This window comes from Amblyomma mixtum, chromosome 1 (genome assembly GCF_055824585.1).
Source record: "Amblyomma mixtum isolate Tamu chromosome 1, ASM5582458v1, whole genome shotgun sequence".
In the NCBI taxonomy this organism is placed as follows: Eukaryota; Metazoa; Arthropoda; class Arachnida; order Ixodida; family Ixodidae; genus Amblyomma; species Amblyomma mixtum.
In genome coordinates, this window is record NC_143012.1 from 38367406 (window position 1) to 38393166 (window position 25761).

Here is a 25761-nt window from a genome sequence, read left to right on the forward strand (position 1 = left end):
TTATAGTGAAATCTCGCATTATATGAAAAAACTGCGCTCATAAGCGGTTTTCCACTCAAAGATACTTTTGACCAGAATTGTTGGGTATAGTGGAATGACTTATATTACACTTGGAAATGCCCCGTATTTGGCAAAAGTAACAAAGCAATGGGTTTTGCTTATCAGCTGTAGAGTGGAGCACTTAAGACACACTTTAAGATAAAAACGTCTAAGAGGATCGAGACACAAGTTCTGCTTACATTACGCACATTTAGAGATTAAGAAGTGTTTGTATAAAAAAAACGCGACAAGAACATCTGTTTTTTTCCCAAATTGTGCCATTTACATATCACCACACATCACACCCCATTAGGAGACAATTAATTGTGTTAATGAAGTGCAAAACAAACAGCGGGTTTTATATGTTAACCTCTACTGTACATAGTTTTCTGTATACCTCATTACATGATCTACTAACTAATATGTCCCTGACTGCCATCCGCAAGAAATTTGTACATAATTCTACGCTATTGTGACTGGAGATGCGTGCATGCCAACTTGTATTGTGCCACTGTCTGGGATAGCTTTTATTTCTTCTGTACGTATTACTCACAAGGTGAAACATGTGCGGTTATGTGGTTACCTGTGTTTCTGTGAATAGGGCACATCTAAGCGCAATTATATTCGTAGGAAAATCTACAGCGGCTTTTTGTTTTGTTCTATTTTTGCCTTGTGTCTGCTGCTGAGTTGTAGGGGTGGTGAGGACCGTCAGGCAGCTGCTTTTTTCTCGTCATCCGCTTTTTGTATATGAATTGATTGTTTGATTGATTGACCGATTGATTGATTGATTGATTGATTGATTGATTGATTGATTGATTGATTGATTGATTGATTGATTGATTGATTGATTGATTGATTGATTGATTGATTGATTGACATGTGCTGCACTACACGGCGAAGAAACAAATGCCGTTGACTTTTACCTTGTGCAAAAATCTTACATGGAAAATAAAAGTTAAAGCGTGTATGCGTCGAAGCAACAACTTCCGTGTTTGTGTTAAAACGATGCAGCAAACGTTTATACAACGTCTGCGAAGAATAACGTCCGTCTTTCCAGTTATAACTGCAGACCATACTACCCTCCGATGCGTTTACACTTTTCCCTTTCAGGTCGAAAACCTTGCCAAGCGGCTCGTAGAAGTCTTCAACGAGACATTGCAAGAGGCTGAATGGATGGACAATGAAACGAGAAACGCAGCAGAGGATAAGGTGCTGTGCCAACCTTTTTTTTGCCAGATTTCGAAAAGTGGGTTTCATCCACCTTTTCTTGACCCTTTATTAATTACACAACGCAAACAAAAAGTTATTTGGGCAGTTTATTGACTGTACAGAGACCTTAGTCAGCAAAATCTATAACCTTTCCAAACACAAGTACCATAGACTTGTCTACCGCAATTTAAAATCATACAGACAATCTATAGACTGCCTACGGATTTACGTCCTTACAAATTTAGTAGACTTGTCTATAGATAGTTTATAAACTGTCAACAGACAAAAAGAAAAATCTATATGAAGGCAATGTAGTCTATAAGAAATGTATAGAAAGTCTTTAGACTATTTTCGTAATGGCAGAGTCAAGGCTCACTCACCCATGTTAGCGCTAATGGGATCTCTGACCCAAAATTTTGCTGACACATCTAAAATCTGGCAAAGGAAAAGCAAACTATGGCGTTCAATTCTACTGACACATCTAAATTCCCGCTAGCAGAAAGCTCAATATAGGTGGTTGGCTGAAAACTACAGTTTGCATACTACTTTCCCGTGAAGTTCTGCAAACATAGCAGCAAAACATGCAGTTCTGACTATTAAGCGCATGAATGCATTGCCTTTTTCGTTTTCTAGCTGGCGAAAATGGCAACAAAAATTGGATACCCGGAATGGCTGTACAACACTACTTATCTGGAGCAACTTTACCAATACGTGAGTATGGGGTCCATTTACACCATATCGCCTACTGTGACAGCATGTGAGAGTGTCTCAAGTGAGATGCCTAGTTTTCCGGCACTTCGTTTACATTTTCGGCTTTTTCAGGAGTGCTAGTGAAGTAGTGCCTTCGCATTTAAAGAAATCCCAACATTTCGGGAGCAGCTCAGATCCTTCTTCAAGGGTGTTCAAGGGTGACTGAATGCTTATATTTTGTTTTTTTAAAAAAAACCTTTGGGTCTCTTTAATGTCCTTCTGCATTACAAACCAAACCAGAGAGACTCATCCGTCGAAGCTGTTTACGTTGAGGCCAGAGGATCCGTTATGCACCCTGTCTGATCCCCTGCTGTGGGTATGTGCCATTAAGCGTGAGGACATCGCCATCATTAGCTTGAGAGTGGATATGTCATACTATGCATTAGCAGACTTGTGCACAATACTGTTCCGAAAATATCGCTTTGCGTACAGCGCTGCTTTTACATATGCAGCGGGCTTGTCATGAAATGCATCGGGAATACAGCGGGGCAGTGGCTAGCCGTTGGCTAAACTGGCACTGAATGGATGCTGTGATCTGTGAATTGGGTTCCATTGTATCCTGAAATAAAAAAGGATATCACTCCTCTAAACGTTTTGAAGGTGTCGCAGTAATTAGTAACCCTGTGCAACCCAGTGTTGGAGGGACCCTGAACTCTAGTAGTTCAATCATGCGATGCCACATGTTCCAGACGAGTGCACTTATGTTGGGGGAAGTGCCGTACTACCCCAGTAATCCAGAGGCTGGGAGGCAGTGCGATGACAGGAGCAGCAAAATTGTGCACGACGTAGCCAAAGATTCTCTACAGCCCGTTGCGACCCAAGACTGTGTACGAAGTTGAAGGTGAATCTCAATACCCATTCCCGCTTTCAGTAAGGTGAATCTGAACAGGGCAGCAGAGAACAGACTCCAAGACGAAGGGAATCAGTGAGCGCTCCTCCTTTGACTTCATTTACTTGAAGTATGTGGTCTGTGGACAACCTCCCAGCGCCTCCATGAGGTGCGTCACGGGCAATGGAAGATCCTGTAAGTCCCCTGTAGGGCTCCGGGACTAAGTCCAGATAAAAGTGGGAGGTATACGCCGCATGCGTAACGCCGCTGCGTAGTGCAGGGATCTTACTAAATGCCCTAGCGCCCTGGTACTAAGGCGTCCATCTAAGATATCCTGAGAGACGCTACACAATACCCCCCCCCCCCCCCCCCCCCCGTCCACCGGACCACTGCGTGGTTCTTCTGTGATCAATGATGCTGAACAAGCATTGGAGTCGCCTTCGGGTAGCGGAGCTGGCTTCGACCAAAAAATTCTAAACGCTCGAGATCTGTCTAGTAACAACTGAAAGCTTTTCATCGCCGCTCCAAAGGCATCTTATATTTTTCTACTTATACAATGTTTACATCCGAATAAGCACTGAAAAGAAGATGAACCAGAACTATTTTGACGAACACTTTTGAGAGTCAGAAAGCAAAATAAACTCAACAACATATTAATTGATATAAGGGTTATTTTGCCAAGATGTGGCTTCGTTACGGTATACGCGTGCAAAACCTAAGCTGTACACCACAGAACGTCGGCTCAGCTTGTTTTATTCGGTTACCACTCCCCAATTAAAATGATAATTCCCGTTTTATCAATACTCTAATGCTTCATTTTGTCCCCGTGTATTAGGCAAGATCGTTTCATTTACATCATAATCTCAAAGCACGTTTTTGTAGGCCGTCGTTCCTTTGGAGCTTCTTTATGTTATTTAATTGCAAAACTCCAATACGCAGAACAAAACCATTTTTTCCTGACTGTAAAGAGCATAAGACTTCTTCTTTCTGCAGGTACCCCAGCTAGATCAAAATTGTTCATTCGCGCAAATTCTGGTGTGGATAGTGCGTAACAAATGGAGGCGGGAAATGCTCAAGCTGCGACTGCCGTACGACAAGGACGAGTAAGTGCTTACCTTCCTTCTCACACAAGATTCCTTTGCCTGATCACAGAGAAAACACATCCGGTCCACCCAAGCACAGTGAATTAAAACAATAATCAAACCTTTTTGCTTAACGTGACACCTTGTCAATTAATCTAACCATTGATTTCCACGGGGTTAAGTGCGTGCCGGGTTTACGTGCAGGCAATAAAGCTAGCCCTAACTCAAGTACTGTCGGGGGCAGACGTATCCGGGACGCGCAAGCACTGGGTGAATTGCATCCGCGCGCCGCCTGGTGGGCCGACTCTCGGCGGTCATGAGTGTGCCTAGCATTTCCATTTCACGCATCTGCTGGTCCTGGAGCCTCTTACTTGATTTCCTTGCACCTTGACCAAGAAGCAACCTGCAGAACGACTCTAGAAATCAGTGTGCCTCATGGTGGCTCAGTGGTTAGCGCACTCGCGGAAAGGCGACCGTGTGCTTAGCGATGCCAGTGTATATTAAAGATCCCCAGGTGGTGGAAATTATTCAGGATCCCTCCACTACCGCACTCCTTTCTCTCTTCTTTCACTCCAACCTTCCTCCCTTCAATTAAGTCGCGGTTCGTGCGTCCACCGAGATGTGACACAATTACGGCGCCATTTTTTTCCCCACAAAAGCCTTTTTTATTTTGTTTCTCAAGGTGTGAACCGCTATCCTGTAAGATGCCACCAACAACATCCCAGAGAAAAAACGGTTCCTCCTATGAATTTCGCTAGTGTAAACAACCACGCTCATATCGAATTTACACACAGAGGCTTGGTCTGTAAATCACAGCGCATTGATAGCCCTGTACCATGGCAATGCGGCTTGCGCGTGTGTTCGATATCGCTAGCGATAACAGGGCCAAAATAGTAGATAATTATGTGTAGAAGCGCGCCGCTGCGGACTGCCCCAGCATTGCTTCGCGCGAAGAATTCGGACACACACAGATGAGCACACCACGTGCAGTTTCGATACTACAGTGTCTAGCCACCAAATCTCGCAGCGACACATCACAGACACAGATGACGCAGCGACAGGTGGTACACGCAGGCTCCCTATTTCAGAGGGCGATACGTGCTCTGGGCACTTTCGTCCCTTATAGCGCACTGAATAACACGTCTAAAGTGATGCCGCGCACATTTGGCCTCTCTTTTTTGCTGTTATTTTTGCATCCCGTAATACTTGGTTTCCTTTCTCACCGCAGTTGGATCGTCGGACCTGCTGTCGTGAACGCCTTTTACGACGCAACCAACAACGAAATGGGTAAGAACATGTAACGTTTTGCAGCGACACCTGTAGGATAGCTCTTTGCGTTTCCATGCATGTATTGATATTAGAAACATCCCCTTTGAAACGGGCTGGTGAATGGTACCACCATGCTGGGTATTTCTTTTTTTTATACGTTTCTCTCAGCAAACTATAAAGTTTCAGGGTATTATCTATAAATTTGCCGTATTTCGATGCATACATATTTTATTGTCTTGTAAGTTTGTCCAGTTTGTAATCTTGACTTTCTATCTTTACGTCACCTCCCCTGCTTTTGAGCCAACAATCTTCCGATCGCTTTTTCCTGACGTCTACCGCAGATTCAGTCACATTACATTCGTTCACTCTAAAAGCCTGGGGTCTCAGAGACAGCGTCTGTGCCTATATCGATATGTGGATGGATACTGTACATTCTAGTAAAATACCTATGTTCAATTGTTTGTATGGATTTACTACTCCCTGCATATGTGTCATCTTCTTGGCTAAATTTATTCTTGTAGCGTCGTGTTCTATGATGCCCTGATCTCGCTTAAAAGTGTAGTGCTCCGCCTATTGAGTTGTCACTGAAACATTCCCTCTTGATTTCCCTTTTACATTTTCTATGAGGGACTAGAGAGCGCTTTCTTTCCATTCGGTTAATCTAGTGCTGATCATCTTTGTTTTTTCACTGTCATTTAAAGCTCTCTATACCTCCGTCCTGGTTTCCTTCATACTTACTGCTTAGTAAGTCCGTTTCCACCATTGTGAGTGAACGCTTCTTCTACTCAAGTATAGTTGCCCACCTGTTATCATCTAATTTCCTCAAGTATTCTTTCTATAATAGCTTACTCTGGACTTCCTGTGCTTCTGATGATCCATATCTCATGTTCCCCTGATATGCCTCATTAGTGATGTGATCGTTTGCACCTAATGCCAATCTGTCAGCAGCTCGATGATTTATTTCTAGCCCCGACTGAACTGCTGCCCTTAAGCACAAAACCGGATTCCCATAAGCGAGTCCTGGCACCATTATTTCTTTCCAAATGACTCTCAGTACTTCATACCTACTGTACCACATTTCTCTTCCCCTTCTACCTTTCTCTCACGGCGCGGTTGAGGTGTCCACCAAGAATTAAGACAGTTACTGCGTCATGAGTGCCTTACATTCATGTACACTTAGTCAATACACCTCATTTTTCTTCGCTAGATAATTATCTAGCATTTTGAAAACCTTCACCTACAAAGAACCACCGTGTCCTAAACATTTGACATTTGGCCCTTTTAAGCCTGCACTAACTTTATGTGCAGCTTTTCAATCGTACCAGTGAAGTTTGAAATTCCTTAGCAGGCAGCATCCGTTCTTTACCATTAAAAGAGTTCTTACACGCCTGCTCCTAATGTTGCATGATTGCTTTCTTTACTTCTTTGTATTCTTTCTTTGTATTCTACCCCACTCCTGTGATAGCCTCTCTAGAGGCTGCAGTATGTATAAGTAAAGTAAATAAAATTTCCTTTCCTCAAACTTATTTTTTTTTTTGGGGGGGGGGGCGGGGGGATGGAGCCGATTCTCTTCAAAAAACATTCTTAGTTAGATCCCATCCGCCGTACTAAAACTTGAGAAAACGACAGCCGGTGGGTCGTGCCATCTCAGCATCTTGAAGGATCGCATGTAAGTTACTGTGAAAGAATTTGTATTAAATTCGTTGATCGTGACCTCATCAGCTCCCCACGTTCTCCCCTTGTTCGATTATAAACATTCGATTAAAAAATTCACAGTGGCACCTAATTTCTTTGTGTGTTAGCAATACGATAATAGCATTAGCAGCTGCTGATGTGTTTATCTGTAGGTGACGCCACTTCCCTACAGACCATGGAAAATCTCCGGTCTGATGACATCAGGTATGGAAGAGCAGTCTTGGCCCCTCGAGCCCCACTAATCACTTCCGGAAAAGGCATCAACGGCTTCGAATACTGTCACATTCCCAACGTTTAGTGGGAATAGATCTCCTTGTGTTTTTTACACTTCATGTAAGAGCCAAAAGCAGCTGCTACAAACTGGAAGGAAAGGCAGACAAAAGGCCCAAAATGAAGTAGAGAAATAAGAAATTTTCACCATTCACCTTGCAGTGTACCCTTCAGGAATTCTTCAAGGCGTCTTCTACCAGCACGGACTGCCGCGGTAAGTCACAGGATTCTTTCAAGTGTTAATAACCTTTAGACTCGGCCTGCGCTCTATAACAAAAGGTCATGCTATTCTGCTGAAACTAAATATAATTTATCACCCTTAACAGCGCAGTGACTGTGGCAACGACTGCATGCTAACAAAATGTCTTCATTTGAAGTTTCAACCGCGCATTTTACCGCTGTATTGTGTTCAACAAGTGCAAAACTGCAGCAAGAAAAAATCTTTCTCCGGAGTCTTTAGGTATACGCTAAGGCTACCTCATCGAGCACATGGTGCACCGTTTTCGTGGCGCTGAACGACTTCCCTTTTCTTTAAAAGCTATATTTACAATTTGAATTATCGCCGTTAAAGCGGATGCTTCGGCGAGTTGGACCGACATTTTCCTGAATAACAGCACGAACTTCGACCAGGACTGAAGGAAGACACGAAGGAAGACACATAGACAGCGCCCGTCTATGTGTCTTCCTTCAGTCCTCGTCCAAGTTCGCGCGGTTATTCATGATAATTATTGCCGATTAGTTATAAAACATGGAGCTTGGCGGAACGAAATAACACTAGAAGCTACCCTACACAGGACCTAACCATTCATTCTCTTCATTTCAAAGCAGAACATTGATTAATTTTAGATGACACAATTTACAAATATAAGCGATGAAGCGAACGCTCATGGTTGCAATTTGCTGCGCTCATCGTTTCATTTATTGCAACACAAGTGTTGCATTTCTGTCGCACAGTAGAAAGTTCTGTTGTCGTTGCAGGCTACCCTGTAGCATGTCTTCTGTCTTCTGTCGTTACTACAGAGCTTCTGTTGTCGCAACAGAACTTTGTGTTGTCTATAGCGTGTCGTCTGTCTTTTGTCGTCACTGCAGAGCTTGTGTACCCTCATCATAACGTTGTGTTGTCGAAACAGAAGGTTCTGTTGACACGACAGAAATCTCTTTCTTTCTTCCCCTTTTTAATGGCACACGTACTCACTAGCACAGTGTCGTAAGGCAACGCATATACTAGGTTCACCTTTCTTCACCAAGAAGCAACGCGGTTTCGGGGTCGAAGGGTTGCGTGCTCGCCTCGCAGTCTGAAAGTTCTCGGTTCAATTCGAGAACATTGGAAAGAAATTTTGTTCCTCTATGATACCGCAGTGACGTCATCTAAGATTTTGGAGACCACTACTGCTGGTTAATGCCGACGCCGGGTGTATTTGCCGATAAGCCGTGGAATGCTTCCATCATGAAAGACTCAAAATCATGGACTGGGTGCCCTGAAGATAGACATCAGTAAATGGTGACGCTTATATGCGGGGTACCCTAATTTCACCCACAGGTCACTCAACTTTGGAGCCATCGGCTCGGTGGTTGGGCACGAAATGACACACGGCTTTGACGACACAGGTGAGTGGTATAAAAAACTTCTCTAAGAACGTCCTCACGTGCTTCTTTTATTTGATGAAAAGTCATCGTCAAGTACGTCGTATTAATGGATTGTCGATTGGAACTTGAAGTAAAAAGAAAAATTGCTCTCTATCCATTAGCAATGAGGCATATTATGCTGAGTTGTGCCTGGCGCCTAATTAAATTTGCCTAGATCTCATTCAGTGAATCACCGAGGCGTATTAACACGTTTGCCATGACAACAAACATAACAAAACATAACACTGCTGTTAACAGACACCTTTACTATACCTTTTTTTTGAAATAAATTTAAGCGCAAAAAAACACGCACACAAGAAGAGGAAACACACAGGACAGGCGCTCACTTCTTCTGATTTATTCGCAGGCAAGAAAGCAAATATATGCATAATGGCAGACATGCGCATGTCTCCTTTTATGTATATATTGTCACGAATATTACACGGCACACCGTTAGATACACGAGAACTGTTCTAGTCTGCAGAGCGGTCACCAGCAAGAAGGCGAAGCACTTCTTCTTCCTCGTCACAAGCGAGATGGCGGAGCACTTCTTCTTCGTCCACTTCTAAGCTGTATCATTGCTCCCTCCTCTGCAGCATCGCCTCGATGCGGGCCGCTTTCATAGAGGGGAAAATGGGTTGGACACGGAAAGTTAAACACAGCTATCACGACACAGAACCGGCGGCACTCAGCGTCAAGTACAATCAGCAGGACGGTCGTGGTACGGCTTCATACGAACGACGTGCACAACATCCGGATGCGGTGGTCTGCGCGATGGGCGGCCTGGGGTTGTCGGTGAAACTTCGTACGTCACGTCGCTAATGCGGCGGAGAACTCGGTAAGGTCCGAAGTATCGGCGCAGTAATTTTTCTGACAACCCACGGCGACGAACTGGTGTCCAAACCCACACATGGTCGCCTGGTTCGTACGTAACAAATCGCCATCCGAGATTGTAGCGGTCAGCGTCGACGTGCTGTTGACGGTGTATTCGCTGCCTGGCCAGTTAACGTGCTTCTTCAGCCCACTGAACGAAAGTGGCGACGTCAAGATCTGGCTCTAGGTCACACTGAGGGTCGACGGGTAACATGGCATCCAAAGAAGTAATAACTGGACGACCGAAGACAAGCTGGAAGGGCGTGAGCCGCGTTGTCTCCTGCAGGGCCGTATTGTAAGCGAACGTTACGTATGGGAGAATTTGGTCCCATGTTTTATGCTGCAGATCCACATACATGGAGAGCATGTCGGTCAGGGTTCTGTTAAGGCGCTCCACCAAACCATTTGTCTGTGGGTGGTACGCTGTTGTACGCCTATGGCTGGTGTGGGTCAGATCTAGGACTGCCTGAGTCAAGCGGGCCGTGAAAGCAGCTCCACGGTCAGTAATGATAACCGCCGGAGCCCCATGACGCAGCACGATGTGTACAAAAAACGTAGCTACTGCGACAGCAGTTCCGTTTGCAAGCGCCGTTGTCTCAGCGTACCGCATCAAATAATCCGTCGCGACAGCAATCCAACGTTTTCCAGTGGATGACTTCGGGAAAGGGCCGAGTAGGTCCATTCCCACTTGTTGGAAAGGCGTCTTCAGAGGCGCTATGGGATGAAGAAATCCTGCGGGTTTGAAGGGAGGAGACTTACGGCGTTGGCAGTCGCGACAAGTTTTGACGTATGTCCTCACTGATGGAAGTAATCTGGGCCAGTAGTACCTCTGCCGAATCCTCGCTAAGGTACGACTGACCCCCAGGTGACCGGTAGATGGTTCGTAGTGGCAAGCGCTCAAGATAACAGGTCGCAACTGGGACGGGACTACGAGCAGAAATGTTGCGGTGTTGCTCTCAAAGTTGCGCTTGTAGAGGACGCCGTTCTGCAGAGTGAAAGATTTGAGCCCACGAAGAAAAACACGAGGAACGCGGGGACCACCACAGCCTTCCAGGTACGCGATGAGCGGCGTTAACTCTGTGTCCTCCCTTTGAAGCTGCGCCATATCGGTTGCGCTAACAGCACCAAGGAAAGAGAAGTCTTCAGTGATTCCCGGGTAAGCCAGGTCCACTGGCGCGCGTGATAAACAATCCGAATCTTGGTGCTTCCGCCCCGACTTGTACACGACCTTTACGTCGTACTCCTGCAAACGGAGGCTCCACCTCGCCAACCGCCCGGATGGATCTTTTAGGCTGGCCAGCCAGCACAACGAGTGGTGATCGCTGACAACGCGAAAGGGTCTTGCGTATAGGTATGGGCGGAACTTACTGATGGGCCAGACTATCGCAAGACATTCTTTCTCAGTCGTTGAATAGTTGCATTCCGAGCGCGAAAGTGTACGGCTTGCGCAAGCGATGACTCGTCCGGCGCCATCCTGCCACTGTACCAGGACCGCCCCAAGGCCTACGTTGCCAGCATCAGTGTGTGTGTCGGTTGCTGCGGCGTCATCGAAATGGGCGAGTATCGGTGGACGTTGCAGGCGGTGGCGGAGCTCCATGAAAGCATCCTCTTGGTCGCTTCCCCACAAGAAGGGGGTGTCGTCTCTGGTCAGCGCTGTTAAGGGTTCAGCTATTCTGGAGAAATCTTGGACGAATCGTCGATAGTAAGAGCACAGTCCCAAAAAACGTCGAAGAGCCTTTTTGTCAGTGGGATGCGGGAAACTGGAGACAGCAGCGGTCTTGTCGGGATCTGGGAGAACACCGCGCGCCCTGACAACATGGCCGACGAAACGAAGCTCCTCAAAACCGAAATAGCATTTCTCAGGCTTGATCGTAAGTTGCGCACATTGGAGCGCCCGGAGCACTGTGCGCAGCCGCTCCAAGTGTTGCTCGAAGGTGGGCGAGAAAATGACGACATCGTCCAGGTATACGAGACACGTCTGCCACTTGAGCCCAGACAAGACCGTGTCCATCATGCGCTGGAAAGTGTCCGGCGCTGAGCACAGTCCAAACGGGAGCACCTTAAATTCGTATAGACCATCAGGCGTCACAAAAGCAGTTTTCTCGCGGTCTCGCTCGTTCACCTCTATCTGCCAGTAGCCGCTTTTGAGATCTAAGGAGGAAAAGAACCTGGCATCAAGTAGTCTGTCGAGTGCATCATCAATCCTGGGGAGCGGGTAAACGTCCTTTTTGGTCACGTTGTTCAGTTTGCGGCAATCGACACAAAATCTCAAGGTATTATCTTTCTTTTTCACGAGGACCACCGGTGATGCCCATGGGCTTGTCGACGGTTGAATGACATCGCCGGCGAGCATTTCGTCCACTTGCCTTTTAATGGCTTCGCGTTCCGTCGAAGAAACGCGGTATGGGCGCTGGCATACGGGTGGTGTAGTCTCGTCGGTGATGATGCGATGCTTTGCGACAGGCGTACGACCGACCCTGGAGCTTGTGGTAAAACAATCCGCGAAGTCGGTTATAAGCGCCGAGAGGAGAGCCTTCTGCTCAGGCGCCAAATCCGGATTGATTCTGACGGACGGAAGGACAGGACAGGGTGGAGCCTGGTCTTGAGGGCTTGTCTCCAGGGCGCACACTTGAGGCACCACGGCAAAGTCATGCAGGAAGGCGACAGCCGTGCCCTTGGCGAGGTGCTGCAACTCGTTGGCAAAATTTGTAAGGAGCACACTAGCACAACCGTCTTGTAGTTGGACGAGCCCGCGAGCGACGGCTACTCCCTTCTCGAGCAGCAGGGGTACGTGGCTATCAGCGACACCTTCGTAGTCGTGGAATAAATCGTTCCTTACGAGAACTAGCACACTGGACCGGGGTGGCACCATTACGTCGTCGTCAACAAGTCGCAGAGCAGTGAAGCGTGAGTCGTCTGTGTCAGAGCGCGCCACGGCCCGTTTAGTCGAGAACGTGACCCGTGCTTCGTGGAGGTCTATGACAGCACCGTTCGTGTGGAGAAAGTCGAGACCGAGGATCAAGTCCCTCGAACACTCACGGAGGACTACAAATTCGCCGACGTACACAAAACCACGGATATCGACACGAGCTGTGCACCTGCCGGCGGGGACAATCAGGTGACCCCCAGCCGTGCGAATGCTAGGCCCCGACCACCCCGTCAATACTTTCTTCAGTTGTAAGGCAAGGGCCAGGCACATGACAGAATAGTCGGCACTAGTATCCAGTAAAGCGGTCACGTCGATTCCGTCAATTTTGACGCACAAATCGGAGGTAGCGCGTCGGATGCTGTCGCTACTCGCTCCCGGAGAAACATCGTCGCGTGGTAGTGGCGCAGGAGGATCTTCACAAGTCCCGGCATCAGCGGCCTTGCCTCCGGAGGCCGCTGGAATCAGTTTTCCCGGTGTGTACTGGGAGAACGGCGTCCGGAGTAGCCTGCCGCTTGACGGGGGCTTGGAGAACGGTAGCGTCTCGGCGACGGTGATCGAGCCTCCTGGTGGCCTGACGTGATGTGGTTCTGGCGCGACGACAGATGGAATGCTATCTCCTGCGGTCGTTCCCCGTTCTGAGGGCACGGGTCGTCCGGCGCGAAACCACGCAGGCCCACGCGGCGGTATGGGCACGCCCTGTAGAGGTGACCCGCCTCGCCACAGTGATAGCAGAGGGGCCGACGATCCAAGGCACGCCACACTCCACTCTTTCGCGGTCGCTGATAGGCTGGCGGAGCGTCACCACGAGGGGAGCTCGACGAGAGCACTCCTGGAGTCGCGGCAGTGACGTCGTACCCAGGGGCCTGGCGCAGGACGGACGCATACGTGGGCCTTGCATCATGCTGGCGAGGAACCTTGGAAATCTGGTGCTGTTGTGCTGCCAGGCGCACCTCGTCCCGGACGACTTCGCTCAGTGGCGTGAAAGATGGCGTCTCGGACGGCGTACGGAAGGCCTGCAGTTCCTCTCTGACGACAGATCGGACCAGCTCGCGTAGAAAGGCCGCGTCGATACCTGGAGGCATGGAGATGGGATCAGGCCCGAAGGTGTTTACGTCGCGATTGTACTGGCGGGCTCGCTGTTCCAGCGTCTTCTCCATAGTTGCCGCCTCGGTGAGGAACTCTGCCACAGTGCTTGGTGGGCTGCGCACGAGTCCTGCGAAGAGCTCTTGCTTGACATCCCGCATGAGGTGGCGAAGCTTCTTGTCTTCCGTCATGTTGGGATCCGCGCGCTTAAAAAGGCGGGTCATGTCCTCGTAGTACATGCGTACACTCTCGTTGTGGCGCTGGTTGCGCGAGTGTAACTCAGCTTCTGCTCGCTCTCGAAGGTCTGCATTCGGAAAAGTGGCTTTAAGATTGCGGCAGAAAGCTTCCCAGGACGTAAACGAAGCTTCATGGTTTTCGAACCATGTCCGAGCCGATTCTTCAAGTGCAAAATAGACATTGTGGAGCTTACGGTTGTCACTCCAGCCGTTGTAATGGGCAACACGTTCGAAGATCTCGAGCCAATCCTCGGCGTCCTCGAACACGTCGCCGTGAAACGACGGGGGTGTTCGTGGCTGATGACAGAGGATGTGCGCCGGGAGCGTGGTCTCAGTTTCCATGGCAGCTGGTGCCTCCGAAGAACGAAGGTGCATCGCCCTGGTTGCAGCCGGAAGGAGTCCGAATTCAAGGGACGCTCCACGGAGGCGGCGGCCGCGGCGGTGGTGAACTGGGGTGAGATCCGTATTGGTCGGTAACCTTCGCGGGTCTGGAAGCGTACCCCGCACCTCCACCAGATTTCTCACGAATATTACACGGCACACCGTTACATACACAAGAACTGTTCCAGTCTGCCGAGCGGTCACCAGCAAGAAGGCGAAGCACTTCTTCTTCCTCGTCACAAGCGAGATGGCGGAGCACTTCTTCTTCGTCCACTTCTAAGCTGTGTCAATATTTGCTCTCGCGTGCGAATAAATCAGATGAGTTTAGCATCTGTCCTGTGTGTTTCCTCTTTTTGTGTGCGTGTTCTTGTGCGCTTAAATTCATTTTAAAAAAAAGTTATGCACCATCTAGCCCAAACAGAAGTTTTGTTAAATTTAGTATTTTATTTTTGTTTATTTATTTACAGTATGTACAGCGCCCAACGGGCATTATTGTAGGGGGGGAGTACAGAAAAAAAAGGCGTAACAAGAGTAATCCGTACATACATACCTTCATTCATACACCGAGGTTACCGACAGGTCAACACTTCCTTTAAAACATATACCAATGGTGTTCATTTAGTATACCAAGGCTGTTAATAGACACCTTTAGCATGCCATGTATCGTGTTACCGTTACCGGTTCCGGAGTACCGAAACCCGTGCGCAGCCAATTCGCGTGCGCAAATCACCTCGACGTCGCCAGATGGCGCCAGGTACCCGCCAGCTGCGCACTTGCCTGACATTGGAATCAATCAGTGCGTGCTCTCCGGCGGTGGGCGGCCTCCCGGTACTTCGGTAACAGTAATGGTAACACGGTAAACGGTATGGTAAAGGTGTCGAATAAAGGGTTTGACCTGAATCTGACATGTGATTCTAAGCGAAACACACAGCAAAGATGTCCACTATGTATTCGAAGTAAATTCAGTTATGATCATTTGAGATTTGTTACCCACACCTGCAGGGAGCCAGTTCGACGCTGAGGGTGCACTGAAACAGTGGTGGACAAACACTACCCGCACCCATTTCGAGAAGAAAGCTGAGTGCTTCGAAGACCAGTACGGAAACATCTTTGATAAAGTGGCCAACATGTCGGTGAGAGTTCGCAACGTCTGCTGTCTCTGAACGTTCATGACCTACACTGCACATGCATTCTGAAGGGAGACATGCAGAAGAGTGCGGTGGGAGCTATTTGGTATACGACATTCGCCAACATAAACTGCGCAAAGGGCGGGACACAGAAACGAAGCACACGGGGATGCACGCAAACCCATGCCTCTGGTTTTGTTATCGGCTTACAGACAACTAACCTGAAGAAATAAGGTCTCTAGACTGGAGAATAACACAGCACGCCACAACCGCTTCCTGCGATGTGCGGTATCTGATGTCTGTACACAAGTAAACACGGGATGCGTGTGTCCACTAAGCGCATATGCATTCAAGCTTCTGTTCATTATTTAAGAGCATAAGTCCATAAATAGTTCTTATCCCAGCACCTTTGGTGCTACAACATTTTTCAGTACAAGCTTAGTCTGTAGGCTTAAACTCTACATTGTCTGGCCCAGATGGAGTGAAATAATTACCGCAGGCTGATTCTCTAGAATTTCACATTTGTTATGCATTATACCATATTACGTCCAACCAAACTGCGTTAATTGGTAGGATATTAGGTAGCCCCGCGCCTTCCGCCACTCTTTTTGCATGCGTAGGTTGTTCCAGACAATGCCCTGACGAACTAAAAGATCCATTTTTTTCTCACCCACTGCAGCTTAATGGCCTAAACACAGTGGGCGAAAATATAGCCGACAACGGCGGCCTTCGAATGGCCTTCAAAGTAAGTTGCACTATGACCTCCCACGTTATAATTGAAACTGAAAAAAAAATGCTCCCTTCAACTCATATACAATGCTGAGAGCCATCTTATTTTTCTGTTCTTATGACGTAGTTGAAATTGGTTTTTGAACAAAGGAATCGACGCAGTAAATGTCTCAGGTATCTCGGTGAACACCCGAACCTCGCCGTAAGGAACGAGAGGAAGGTGGGAGCGAAAGAAAAAAGAGAGAAAGAGGGGCCGTAGTGGAGATCTCCGAAATAATTTCGACTACCTGGGGATCTTTAACGTGCACTATCGCACTGCCCACGGGAGCCTTTTGCGTTTAGCCTACATTGAAACGCGGCCAGGGTATTTCTGTATGTGGCGTTGGTGGTCGAGGGAAGCAGAAAATACTTCAGCATGCTGTAGACCACGTACGTGAAATTCGGACGTCGAGGGTTAGTATCCTTCCGGCCGCAGGTGGTTGGTTTTCTTCAACGTTTTAGTCACTCATCTTTCGGATAAAAAATATTTAAGCTATTAATTCCCCATATGTTAACAACACAAAGTAAAGAAAGAGAAGCATACTCCTATGTTTTGTTTAGTTTACATCACTGTTGGCTTGATATCTCCAGCCATAAGAAGCATGCGCGCGCGCGCGCGCGTGCGCGTGCGTGTGCGTGTGTGTGCGCGTGCGTGCGTGCGTGTGTGTGTGTGTGTGTGTGTGTGTGTGTGTGTGTGTGTGTGTGTGTGTGTGTGTGTGTGTGTTTTCCCCTGCCAGTGATTGCCTGCAATCAGCTGCTCATGTATAAAGCTATCTCACATAAATCGATTATCTCATTTGCAGGCGTACGAACGACTACTGGAAGGAGAATGTGAAAACAATGACACTCGCTTACCTGGCCTGGAGCATCTGTCCGGAAAAAAGCTGTTCTTCCTCTCAAACGCGATGGTACATGCATTCCCGTTCCGTCACTTTTCCGAGCAGTGCCCTTTCGCAAGTCCTCCTTTCTGATATATCGAGGATGCGCATAAACGATGGGCGTCGCTATGTGCGCAGGTATGGTGCAGCAACATCCGGCCAGGGTATCTCAGGCAGCTTATTCAGTACGACGAACACAGCCCTGACGAGTACAGGTAAGAACCAGCTGCGCCACTTCAAAGTAACGCAGCGTGTGGCAGAAAATATTATCGGATTTTTTTTGCATTCATTTCCATGTTGATCAGCGTAGTAACAGCTCTCACCGGTTTATCATAGGTCAATCAATATCGCCATCAATCAGTTTTCATTTCCAGTGAATGTGGGCGGAGGGCATCAGAAGAAGGAGCTGCGACATGCTTGACTGGCTTCTGGGCCCTATGATATAACTCTTAAGGCGTTTTATTGAGTGAGCTGTATCTCGCATCGACCAACTTCAGTGAGATCCTTGAAGTCAGTTCGATGCGAGAGGGGAGAGATCGCTTTTTAACGTTAAACCTCATAAACCAAAACTGTCTTTCTTGATCCCGTTATTTTTAGTAGAAAGCAGGATCTGCCAAAAACGTGAACTGTTTGAAGGCGTTCACGCAGTTCTACTTGCAAGCCGAGTTAAAGGTGCACTAAAGTGGAATCAGAACTCATCTTTTTATCGCGGCAATTCGATCTACACGTTCCTAGCACGCTTAGAAACTCCGAATTATTGTCCTGTGAGGCCTATTTTTGTAATTTAAATCATATTAACCGTCCTGGCTCCCACCTATTCTTTTTTTAACTCACCGCTGAGGGTAGGTGGTGTCAACTAGCGCGGAGTGCCTTTCAGGCAGTCGCGTGGCGGCTTCACTTTCGTTTTTATTTTGTGTTTTTAGGTTTCCATGAATAAATAGATCCAGTCAGAGGCTACCCAATCGAAAATTCCACCAGGCCGTATGTGGTGTTAACACCAGAGTGGAAATTCAGACACGGTTCTGGTGTTTCCGGGCTGGTGTTTCCGGGCTGGTGTTTCCGGGCTGGTGTTCCCGGGCTGGTGTTCCCGGGCTGGTGTTTCCGGGCTGGTGTTTCTGGGCTGGTGTTTCTGGGCTGGTGTTTACGGGCTGGTGTTTCCGGGCTGGTGTTTCTGGGGCCGAGAAACCCACGAGGTTGTGCCTGGTGTTAACACCAGAAAATGCGGTTTGGTGTCTCCGGGCTGGTGTTTCCGGGCTGATGTTTATGGGCATAAAAATCCACCAGGCCGTGACACCAGACGACGTTTCCATGCATGCAGGCATACAGGCTCATATCACGAGCCTGGCATGTGCCCTGCTGCATTCGGTATGTATGGTGAGACGTAATGGTGCATTATATGGAGAAAGTTGCATAGGAAAAAATCCCATGCCACTTCTTGGATAAAGAAACATGCAATTTTCTATGCTTACGCAAGATGTTTATTTCGGGGGCCTCTGTCGCCGCAGCTCACAGGCTTTTTGTGAGAGCCACATCCTAATGTTCTTGGAGGCCTTGGCGACGTCCTCCTCTGCATAGCCCTTTCTTGATGCGTAGTGCGTGAAAAACACTGCGTAGAAAAGAAAATGCACCATGAGTGTTAGAATGACACACATTTGGATCTCCGCACTAGTTAATTTAGCTGCGGTACATTAGAATGCAGCTGTAAACAAACAAAAAAAAATTGAGGGGACATTTAAGCTATGCGGCTCACAGTTTTCTTTATTTAACAGCCACCTCTCACAACCAATCATTAATTTAACTGCTACCTGCCATGATGGGCAGTTTTGTCACAATCCAGTGGGGATGTTGTGATGATGCCACAACATATGGTCCTTTCTTCCACTAGCTGTCAAATTATCTGCTATCAAAATTCCTCAATTGCTTTCCCACTGTGAACAATAAACCTTTCAGGCATTATTTTCTTTTAAAAACACTTAAATATTTAATTTCATGGCTGAAGGTGGAAGCACAATATCAGTCACACAGAATGTGTAAAGCTAACAGCAATCAATTTTTGCGGACACAGAGCACATTGAGTGAAAACTTTAGTCTGCTTACTAATAAATTTGAGAGTTAAACTGCAGTTAAATCACAGAACAGAGAGCAAGATGACCGCATTCACCTTTCAGTGCATCAACTTTGTGGGGGGTGAGGGGCTGTTGAGGCGGCTTCTCTCCGCCTTGGGCGACGAAGCGGTTGGACAGTGTGCCCGTCACACTCCGCTTGGCGAGCCCTTCCGTCGACCAAATGGCAGTCGCGGCTCGCTTCACGAAGTGTGAGTCCTTGGGCACTGTCAACAATTGGTCGTACACCCCTTTGGCCAAATAGACCCTATTGGCCAGATGAACCTGCATGAAATCAAACCAAACTACTTTCAACACCACTTCATAATGTGAAAAAACACACACAGCCATACAGCCCATAAAAACAGCTGCTTCAAGGCAATCTGTGTTCAGTGTTGGTTGGAATATAGCAGTTAATGCAGCACAAAAAAAAGGTTACGTCACTTTCCTATCTGCCCTCAGCTCATGACAATATTGCGGCCCCTGGCCAAGTAATAAAACAACAAAACAAGAAAAAGGTAGGCACTTCCAAGAAATTACAGTAATCAAAATTGGCCATGTTACGTCCACTGCAACACAAATGCCTCCCCCACGGATTTCCAATAACAAACATGAGGAATTCACAGCCCCAAATATTTTCAGAATGTGTCCTCTTACTAGCTGTCGAAGCTTTCACACTCGCAGACAACCAGCTATATACCGCACATCTTGCCTAAATCAATACCCAGGTCCCATGCAAGTCTATTGTTAAGCTCGAATATTCCAAACCAAGAGTTGTGCTTCATTCCACACTGCTCTCGTCGCACCCGAGTGCACCTGACCACCATCTGGTTGGATTTTTGTTTGACTTCAATGGTTTCCGGCCTGTTTCAAAGAATGCCCTCCCACAAAAATTTTCTGTATTGACCAATTAATATTGGAGATATAGCTATCACAATCAAGAAATTTCGCTGCCTTCTGTTTTGGTTCCAGCAACTGAAAAGTGCAGTATTATCAAAGCACGCACACATACACTGCAAGCCATGAAAAGATGGAAGTACAGGTGTGTTTTCTGTTGCATTCCTACACTATCATTTAGAGGAACACACAATATAAATTTGAGTTGGCATGCATCCCGTTATATTCTCAGAGACCACTCTCATTCAAAATGTGAGCTTTTATCAGCTAGAAAACACCAAAAAACGATGTACAGATGTTGCCACTAGCGGCCCAATTTATCCAGAGTACTTGTTTGTTTGTAATCTCTGAACATGGTCAGGGGACCTTTAATGTTATGGCTGTCACTGAAGGAATGAAGCTGCCTGAATAGTAATTGCCCGGCAAGTTTGTTGCTTGTGAATGTACTCTGCTTCTGCCACCTTGCCAGTGCCTGTGGCACAAGACACAAGAGTTTCATTGTCTCGCCTTCGCTATTATGTGAAACAACTAAGTGCTAACGTTACTACTAATATTAAATATTATTAAGCTGTATCTTTAACCATACCCTCCCATCCTCTGCTACTGTGCACACTTGTGTGCCTTCCCTGGTGGGGCCTTCCTCCTGGCTGCCCAAACCACCCTCTGTGAACTCCACATGAACCAGGGCTCCAGGAATGGGGCTCGGTGGGGGCTCAGAGGTGGCTGCAGGTGGAGAGGAGGGAGCTGGGAACACCTCAGCCAAAGGGGCATCTATTGCAGGCGCCCAGGTAGCAGCTGCCGATGTAGCAGCCATCAGTGACGAAGCTGCTGATGCCGCAGGTGCCAATGCCGCAGGTGCCAATGCCGCAGGTGCCAATGTCGCAGGTGGAACAGAAGCAAACGCCGCAGGTGCAGATGCAGCAGAGGCAAATGCAGCATGGGCAGGTGCAGCAGAGGCAAAAGCAGCACTGGCAGATGCAGCCGCCACGGCCGCGGAAGGTGCAGACGCAGCAGGCAGTGCTGCAAAGGGTCGCACAGATGTAGACCAATGAAAATAACTTCACCAACGATCATGGTTTTTTGTAATGCGAAATTTGAGCACAGCCTAATTTTTTTATGTATTGAGGCAGAAAACAGACAATACTTAAGCTACCCTCAAGAGTACAATGTGGAGCACTCATGCTTTATCCAGTGCAAGGCCTCTAAACTACAACACTGAAAGAACGCTCCTCAGCGGTGCGGAGTGGAGCAGTACAACCCTTGCCTGGCTGCAGCGTCCTCTCCTGTGTTTACTGCTCTTTGCAAGAATGCATTGCAAGTTGGTCGCCTCAGTGCTTCAAAGAGAAATGTTGAAGCCACAGAGGACGAGTCTTGAGTCTTTGTTAGGAGCGGGCCGCGAGGCACATGTCCCGTATATTTATAATATTGTGTGCCTGTTCCCATGGTAAACGCCTCGCACTCCACAAACAGCCCTCATACACGCTCATGCATGTGCTGGTTGACAATTCGACTGCAGATTCATGCCCAACTCAAGTTTAGACGCAGTTTTGTGGTAGATGTTACACTGATTCCAACATAATCAGCGATGCATCTGTGCGAAAAGTGCCTCCAAAATAAGCTCCACTACAACCTTATCCCCCGTTATTCCTTCCCATAGCTTGGGATTTTTTGCGGCATGGCTCACTGCTGTGCCAAAAAATCTATCAGTTCGTGTCCCACAAGAAACTGCATGTTTAGATATGGCTTTGTCAGGTATTTATTATTTTTTTTCTAACACCTGAAGTAATGAATTTTAAATCTGACATTAATGGAAAGCTTGGTCTTATTCAACAAGCCAACATGACTGAGTGAACTACTAGCGTGTTGACTTTGTGAACAAATAAAAAATTGTGATTTATGGCTTAGCCACAATTTACAATTAATCCATGTCCCGAAGCGACACACAGGCTATGAGGGACACCGCAGTGGAGGGCTTCGGAATAACTTTGACCACATGGGGTTTTTAATGGGCAGACGTTGCAGAGTACACGGACCCTTTTTGTGTTCTGCCTCCTTCGAAACGCCGCCACCACGGCCAGGATTGAACACAGGTGTCCTGGCTAAGCAGCCAAGTGCCCTGACCACTCAGCCACCGAAGCAGGTACAACAATTATTGGTATGGTGTTTTAAAGCAAGGGAAGAGAGTAAAAGAGTAACACAAAAAGATTTGTCGGCAGTCATGGCTAGGTTAAATCCTTCAAAGTGAGAGCAAGTTGCTCTTCAGTCCGCAGATTTCAATATGCGCCGTAAGCTATTCCCCCCCTCCCACCCCAACACACACACACTTCCTTCTTAAACCACCCAAAAATTTTTCCAGGTTATGTGACCTGAAAACATTTAATCAATAAGCTTGACCAGCAGGAAATACAGGAAAAAAAACTCCTTATAAGGAGTGTACCATCAGCTGAGAGGAAGCGCAAGAGCTGGTGCTGCAGCTTGATGTTCAGCTGGCGCAGCTCCTCATTTTCTTTTCTCAGCTTCTGCACCTCTTTCTCTGCTGCTGCCTCCGTGCTAAGGTCGTCCGTTGCGGCCTGCTGCGCGAGCATCCGCAACTTTTTGATGTTTCGAACCTGCAGTAGTTAACACAGTGTCAAAACACATATTCACCCATATTGTCTTTAACATTACAAAAAAAATTAAATTTCTTTGGACACAAACTGCAGAAATGCTTGCATGTGACACAACGTTACTGAAAACCTATTAAACATCACATTTCATTACAAGGTTCGGGTTTCAATTGCGCATACATACTTTATCACGTGCCAGGTCTCTTGGGCGTTTTGCGGGGCGCGCGACTGCGCCACGATGTCGCTGACCAGAAATATGTTGGTCCATTTCTTCTTTGGATTCTGGGAAGAAATCTCTTTTAGGAGTATGTTCGCACAATTTTCCATACATTGATTGTAATGATAAAATGCAAGATAATGTTTCCTGCACCAAGCCTTTTGCAGCAGCTTCTATTCTAAATTATTTAATTGACAGTGCCTATCTGGCCATCAGCCAGAATTCCCCCAACACTCATCAGAGACTGGCTGCTCAATTGAGTAGTCTGTCCTTTTTTTAAGAATGAATCATTTTCGCCACTGTTCAGCAGCAGTAACAAACATTGCTATATGAAACTGCAGCCCCAGGCTTTTTTGTTTATGGGGGTTCAACGTCCCAAAGGAACTCAGGCTATGAGGGATACCGCAGTGAACGGCTTCAGAAATTTCGACCTCCTAGGGTTCTTTAATGTGCACTGACCGCACAGTACACGGGGGCCTCTAGAATTTCGCATTCATGTCAAGTTTTCAAGAAACAATGCAGAATTGACACTTCCTACCTAGTGTGGCGTGAGAACCTCTGTCACATTTGGCAGCTTTCTCGGCTACAGAGGTCTTCACAGTTTAATATTCAATACACGTAGCTAGGACATGGTCATCAACTGAGCTATAACCAAGAGCAGTGAAGTATACATTTTATGCTTCCGAACTAGTCCCAAGTGATACACCCCCCCCCCCCCCCCCTCCCAAAAAAAAAAAGCAACGGGTTCACCCTGGGAAGACCAGCCACTCATCACTTGTACATAAGACAGTTCATTACTACAACTGAAGAATGCCTGGAGGGGCGCCAGTGAGAAAAAAAAACGTATTCACGAGGCCCAGTTGATGGAGGTGCCGGGGTAATTTCAGCTGGGCGACTCTACCATCTACCGGACACTGCCAGATTAATTTCGTTACATCCATCAACATGCAACATGCTGCAAACAGGACGGAATTCGCAAACCTGCAAGTTGAACGTGAGAACTGCACAACAGCGGTGCGCGTTACGAAAGGCAGAAAAGCTCAAGAACACATTCCTATAGCCCTGACAAGCAAATTCGAGTGCTGTACCGCCGTCAGCACGCTTAACAAAGCAACCACAGCTATCCATCGGCCGGCCGTTGGCCGTCCGTTTCGGATGTTCCAGACGGACATCGATTTCGGACGTCCGTTCCCGGATCTTTCTCGGATGTTTGCATATATGGCACATGCATACTTTCTTCGTGTCCGCGGGGCAATAAAATGAAAAAGCAACTGAAAGTACAGCGAGAATATTTTATTGTGACTGTACATCAGCACAGGACTGAGTTAATGTGAAGTGTGTAACTCCTCAATAAGACGTAAAACTTCGAGCGCACATCCATCTTCCTACTTCCATGATGAAGCAAAAGCGAACAGCTTTCTGCAAAAAATGAAAAGAAAAAGGTTAGTAATCAAGACCACGCCAAATCTCAGTAGACCATGATAAATTCAAAAATGCTTGGCAACTTTGTTATTGGTATTCTCAACCCATTCTCAACAAGTCTCAACCCATCCGTAGCCCACACCACAGTATAGCCATAACATAACTCCAACTCTTCCGCGAGAGAATGTTAGAGATCCTGCTCCACTGTCATAAAAGTAATTCCCAAGCAGTGTACTGCACTTACCTCCGTAGGACATGCCGTAGGCAATCACACTAGGCCTTCTTTCATCCGAAGTCGGTGTAGTACGATATTCCAGCGTTCCAGGAGGGCTTCAGGCACTTGCCGCATCCTTCGAATTGTTCAAGTTACACACCACTTTCGTCCGCAGACTAAAAAAAGCCACACATTCTAGTAGCAGAGCTCAAAAGGGGCACCACACTTCGCACCAAACCAGCAACGCCGCCATTACGCCGCTGCACTCTGTGGCTGATGGATTGGATTGGGCTGACTACAAGCTGCATTTATGATGATGTTGATAGCGGAGTTAAACGGGAGTTTTGAATTTACAAGTGGTTTCAATCGCGTTTTACCACGGCTAGGGTGGCTACCACGGCGGACACGATGCCGCTACTGATTTTTATATGTTTTCTAGATGTAAATTAGTAATTGATTTACTGTAAATTTGTGTAGCACTCGCTCCTACCCTTAAATAAATTTAGTTCAGCAGTGGCCCTTGCACTGCAAGTATATGACTAGGGAATTGCGCGAATTTACAAAAGTCCTCAAGTCAAACCGTGTAGCTCATGGAAATAATTTCTCCAAAGCAGATATGCAGATATTAACGCAATTTCTCGCACACTAGCCAATAAAACTGACAAAATTTCCTTCGCGAATAAAATTTTCTAGGTTAAAAAAGCGAACTCTACAGTATACATACTCGAACGGCGCAACTTTTCTGTGTGAACAATTATAAAAAACTCTATACTCATATCCGGAGAGTATACTCCACCGTACATCCCTCGGACGTACACCTTGTCTCTAATGCGGATAGACAAAAGCGGATACTGTCTGTACGTCCGGCGGATGTATGAACACGGATATCCGAAATCGGATTGTGCTCGCGTACGTCCGATGGACGTCCGATCTCGGCAAAGGACGTTCGGATCTAGCTCGTACGTCCGACGGATATCTGTGGTTGCTTGGAGGAACGTTCGCTTGCGCGTCCTGCACTGATATTACAGCCTCTGAGCGCTGGGCGCAGAGTCCAAGGCCATACTGCACGGTATGTTTGCGGACGTTGGAGACAGCTCGTGCCCTGCTTCCACTTTAATTTTGTCTCAGACGCAGCGGCCGACGCCCAGCGGCACTAACGTCAGTGAAAGACAATCGCTCGAGCGTCTGTGTTATGCGTGCTCACGGCGGTACATACATAGAGGCTGAATGAAGTTAATTCAATATCAATCAACGCCCTG

At 47.2% G+C, this 25761-nt stretch overlaps 1 protein-coding gene and 1 pseudogene across 1 annotated transcript in view; one reads left to right on the forward strand and one right to left on the reverse strand.

The window, feature by feature from the left end:
- Window positions 1-25761, forward strand: part of LOC149366068 (neprilysin-1-like) — a 75556-nt gene that overhangs the window by 36022 nt on the left and 13773 nt on the right. Inside the window, exons 11-20 of the mRNA XM_089548178.1 lie at window positions 1150-1248; window positions 1882-1959; window positions 3821-3930; window positions 5138-5196; window positions 7306-7357; window positions 8684-8751; window positions 15274-15404; window positions 16078-16143; window positions 16970-17074; window positions 17183-17259. Of these exons, the coding sequence (XP_089404304.1) occupies window positions 1150-1248; window positions 1882-1959; window positions 3821-3930; window positions 5138-5196; window positions 7306-7357; window positions 8684-8751; window positions 15274-15404; window positions 16078-16143; window positions 16970-17074; window positions 17183-17259 (845 nt within the window). The remainder of the gene's footprint in view (window positions 1-1149; window positions 1249-1881; window positions 1960-3820; window positions 3931-5137; window positions 5197-7305; window positions 7358-8683; window positions 8752-15273; window positions 15405-16077; window positions 16144-16969; window positions 17075-17182; window positions 17260-25761) is intronic.
- On the reverse strand, window positions 20644-25631 carry LOC149366069 (uncharacterized; annotated as a pseudogene).